Source organism: Puntigrus tetrazona, unplaced genomic scaffold (genome assembly GCF_018831695.1).
Source record: "Puntigrus tetrazona isolate hp1 unplaced genomic scaffold, ASM1883169v1 S000000752, whole genome shotgun sequence".
Taxonomy (NCBI): Eukaryota; Metazoa; Chordata; class Actinopteri; order Cypriniformes; family Cyprinidae; genus Puntigrus; species Puntigrus tetrazona.
This window is the reverse complement of record NW_025048361.1, coordinates 25,325-30,000: the sequence shown is the minus strand read 5'-3', so window position 1 is coordinate 30,000 and position 4,676 is coordinate 25,325. Positions and strand designations below refer to the sequence as shown.

At 46.9% G+C, this 4,676-nt stretch overlaps 1 protein-coding gene across 1 annotated transcript; it reads left to right on the top strand.

The window, feature by feature from the left end:
* Positions 1 to 537: 537 nt before the first annotated feature.
* LOC122335324 (transcription factor Sp8-like) lies at positions 538 to 2,472 on the top strand. The gene is made up of 2 exons (XM_043233158.1): positions 538 to 638; positions 1,264 to 2,472. Exons 1-2 carry the CDS (start codon positions 618 to 620, stop codon positions 2,446 to 2,448), a joined length of 1,206 nt encoding a protein of 401 aa, XP_043089093.1. The 5' UTR covers positions 538 to 617; the 3' UTR covers positions 2,449 to 2,472.
* The last annotated feature ends 2,204 nt before the right edge of the window (positions 2,473 to 4,676 follow it).

Below are 4,676 nucleotides of genomic sequence, written 5' to 3'. Positions count from 1 at the left end.
AAGGCAGTAGAGTTAGAAAGGAATAGTGAAAGAAATGACTCGAGATCTCAGGCTTGTAGCCCACTTCGCAAAGCGTGCATTATTAGAAAATCTGCACGACAATGACGGAAGAGTAGATGATTTAAAGTGATGTAATGATCCACAAACAGGAGTGAATCAGCTCAGATCCCGGAGCGCGCGCGACACCCACCTCCACCCCTCGAGTTTCCCGCCACGCCCTCCGACCCGCAATTTCCGCGCGAGATCAAATAAATAAATAAATAAATAACGCACTGTTACGTTTTTATTCAGATGATTCAATTTAAAGGGCGCAAAATCGAGAAACACCCACGCGCCTCGTTAGCATAAAACATCCTTACATGGGTTTCCCCATCAATTAAAAAAAAAAAAAAAAAAAAATGGGGCCCCGAAAGGTTCTCCGGCCCTCGGGCTCCTCCCACTTGTAAGAATTACGAGAGAGCTCCGCCGACGACGTCACCGGCGAACGCGGATCTGATTGGTCGCGCGGCATCCGCCGGCTCTTCAAAGCCCGGGCCGAGGGCATTTGTGCAGCGGTGGGCGGTAAAAGTCTCCAAAACAGCCGAGGGACTTATAAATGCGAAGACCTTTCACAGGTGATGGCAACTTCACTTCTTGGGGTGAGTATAGATACGGCTCTTGCGGCCGTCCAGAAATCAGAACAATCGCAAAATGCGTTTCCTGCCTGGTCGGTATGTTTGTGCAATCGTAAAAATAAGCGTTCTTTGATAGTTGTGCGAATCGAAGAATCCTGTGATTGTACGAAATAACAGTAAGGTGGATAGTAAACATTGCTGACGTCTCAGTGTGCTTTTTTGCTTCTTTAAAAACACAGAAGGTTTAATAAAAATTAAACTTGAATTACAAGTACTGAGCTGTGCACGTGATGTTGGTTCTGTGCGGGTTTTATTAAAATAACTGCTAGTGGAAAAATACAGTTTAATGCACGGATATTTAAGTTATTGCAGCTTTTAGTTTCGACTAATTCAACTGTCGCAAAGCAAATCAATTTAACGCCAAACGCATTAGTTCCTCGAGATATTTCGATCGCATTATTCCCGTGGAGAACTCGAGCAGCTCTGAAAAGCAGGAATAATTCGCAAAACCTGCTGCTTTTAAAATATCGCAACTATCCCACGTCCGACTCGACCGTATTGTGATCCGCGTGATCTCCTTTTACGAGCAGCTTTGCTCTTCTTTTCAAAGTAGCTCCGAGTCTAAACGTGGCTGTTTTCGCGTTCACAGGAGGAACCCAGAGTCGGATCCACTCCACTGGCCATGTTAGCAGCGACCTGTAACAAAATCGGGAGCTCGAGTCCCTCCCCGGACAGCGGCTCGTTTGGGAAAGGAGGCTTTCACCCGTGGAAGCGCGCGGCGCCCAGCAGCTGTTCCCTCTCTCCGTTCGGCGCGCAGCGGAACGACTCGTTCAGCGCCAACAGCTCGTTCTCGTTAACGGGCGCCAACGCCTCCGCCGGCCCGTTCGGAAACGACTATCCCGTGTTCCAAACGTCGGTGGCCAACGGTTCCCAGGACGCGAGCGCGCAGTCGGTGTTCATCTCCAAAGTGGACACCCTGCAGGGGATTTACCCGAGGGTGAGCGTCGCGCATCCGTACGAGACGTGGTTCAAATCGGCTCACGCTGGCATCTCCGCCGGGGACGTGAGCGCCGGCGGCGGCTCCTCTTGGTGGGATGTGGGCACCGGCTGGATTGACGTTCAAAGCGCGAACGGCGCCGCGCTCCAGGGCTCTTTGCATTCACCTTTGGGTGGATACAACTCCGAGTATACCTCCCTCACTCACTCCGCGTTCGGCGCCAGTCCGTCTCCGCACCTCCTCGCGGGCGGCCAGCACCTGATGGACGGATTCAAACCGGTTTTATCCGCCACTTACCCGGAAAGCAGCCCGGGTACTAACGGCGCGGTGCTAGCCGGGTCCCCGCGCTCATCCACCCGGCGCTACTCCGGCAGAGCGACCTGCGACTGTCCAAACTGCCAAGAGGCGGAGCGCCTGGGGCCCTCGGGGGCCAGCTTGCGCAGAAAGGGCCTTCACAGCTGCCACATCCCGGGCTGCGGAAAGGTATACGGAAAGACGTCGCACCTCAAAGCGCATTTGCGTTGGCACACCGGCGAGAGGCCGTTCGTTTGTAACTGGCTCTTCTGCGGGAAGCGCTTCACCAGGTCCGACGAGCTCCAGCGGCATTTACGCACGCACACCGGGGAAAAGAGGTTCGCCTGCCCGGTGTGCAACAAGCGCTTCATGCGCAGCGACCATCTCAGTAAACACGTGAAAACGCACAGCGCCGGAGAGCCCGGCTCCAGCGGGGTTAAGAAGGGCAGCGACACCGACAGCGAGCAGAGTGTACCGGGCAGCCCGGCGTGCCAGTCTCCCGACATGATCCACAACACAGAACCCGTGCAGAACGGCCTCTGAGGAGACGACTAGATAACGTGCGTTCTTGACGGAGCCAAAAGATAACACTTTTATTCTCAAATTCATTCGAGCCCAAAACACTGATCTGAAATAATTCTAATGTCCGCCCTATGTCGTTTCAGCCCAACTTCGAGTGGCTACCAAACGTTTGGTTAGTGCATACGTTTGACGACCAGTTATATATTTTTTATAATGCATAAGCGCTCTTAAAATTAAACGTGTTTTTTCGGTTCCTCAAAGAATTTCTAAAAGCGTATAGAACGTTCGAAAAATCGAAATAGCTTTCCCCTCCGTTATTAACAACGTTTTGCGTAACGGGTATTAAACGTTCTTTATTGAACCAGTGATGTCAAGAAAGAACTTTTATTTTCAAGAGTGTAGCAACTCTATATCGATACAGAAAGCGCTCCTCGGTCTTCAAGGAACCTTTGTTTTTGGGGTGTTCACGCGGGACTTTATCAGACGCCGCTTTTGATCGCGTTTGACCGTAAACCGGCGGAAGGTCTCTCTCAGGTGATGCTTAAAACGGTCCTTTCTCGACGCGGCGACGAACACGACCTCGTCGTGCAGATGGAGGCGAAGCAAACTGAAGTTTGTCGCGCGCGCCGCATCCACGGCTTCTCCGTTCACTCTCGTCTATTGAGGCACTTTATTAACTAAACGAGAAAACCAAGGATTTCGTTCCTCAGATGACTCTGTATTTGTTTTATTTCGAGGGGACATCTCTAACCCAGCGAGTCTGTGATAACGCGAGACGAAAAGCGCGTTTTTGTACATTTAGTCGTGCGCTTGATATCTATGACCTTCTCAATGCAAAGTGAAATTGTACATAGGATCGTCTTGAAACTCTATTTATCATCGAGTTTGATTTGTGCTTTGAAGTCGCACTTTGAATCTATATTTATAATTTGAGGGTCGAGTCGACTCGATCGGCTGGTTTGTCTTTTGTTTTTGTCATTATTTAATTGAGCATGTGTGTTTGTATTTACTGACCGTTTACTTTAAGGTAATAAAGTCAAATATGACTCGGCTGTTTGGGCTGTTTTTGCGGGGAAGTATGCGGTCTGTGGGCTGATAACAATAATGATATACAAAAATAGTCGCTGTATGTGTTCAGCGCGCGCGCGTATTCATAAATACGCACAAAAAAAGTTAAAGCATGTGTAAGATTAATGAATATCGTAAAATAAATAAAGATCATCCTTATATATATATATATATATATATATATATATATATATATATATATATATATATATATTTAAAAAATCCATGATTCAAAGTTGATCAAACGAAGAGGTTGGCACGAACTGTACCAAAGTCTTAACAAAGCCATTTCTAACTTAATAGAAATAATTCTGTTTTTCCAAACCCAAAGCAAGGTATTTGGAAAAAAAAATAATTTGAAACCAGGCTGTCAATGGTGACCCTGATTACAAACCGTCTGTTCGGCAGAACAAAAAAAATCATACAGGTTCGGAACTACTTGAGGGTGTATGAATGATGACAGAATTTTATTTTTTTGGGGTGAGCCATTCCTTTAAGATCAAAATTTCAGTTCCAAACGTTTCCTCTCTCGCAGCAGCTGAGGATGTGGCGCCCCTCGGTGGTCGCCGGCGGAAGTGCAGCGTCCGAGACCGTATCGCGACAGCGACCTACTTTTTTATCGTTTTGCAACGCGGAAGGATATTCGGCGAATGTGCAAAACGCCCGATTCATTTGTCGCAAAAAGTAGGCTAAAAACAACAAAAGTACAAATGAACAGGTTCATGAGCACGACGGGAAATTAAAATAAAGATCAACAAGAAACAGCACGCAGCACAGCCCCTCTTGTTTATACGGTAAAATAATCGAAAGCGCAGGACACCGGAAGTCGCGCACATTTAAGTTAAAAATGGCGCGCCGCTCTTATGTTAAAGAAACACAGGCGCTGGTTATATAATTAGAATATAATTAAAAAGTGTATTTCTTTCACTAACTCTATTCAAAAAGTGAAACTTGTATATTATATTCATATTACACACAGACTGATGTATTTCAAATATTTATTTCTTTTCATTTTGATAATTATAACTGACAACTAATAAAAAAGATTCAATATTGAAGACACCTGGCGCCACGCTCTAATCAGAGAATTAACTCGAAACACCTGCAAAGGCCTTTAAATGGTCTCTTGGTGTAGTTCTGTAGATACATGAACATGGGGAAGACTGCCGACTTGACAGGTG

Bases quoted from the DNA above. Each gene is read 5' to 3' on its own strand.
- LOC122335324 (XM_043233158.1), top strand. From the start codon at position 618: ATGGCAACTTCACTTCTTGGG. The intron at 639-1,263 runs GTGAGTATAGAT...TCGCGTTCACAG, and splicing joins TGGCAACTTCACTTCTTGGG to GAGGAACCCAGAGTCGGATC.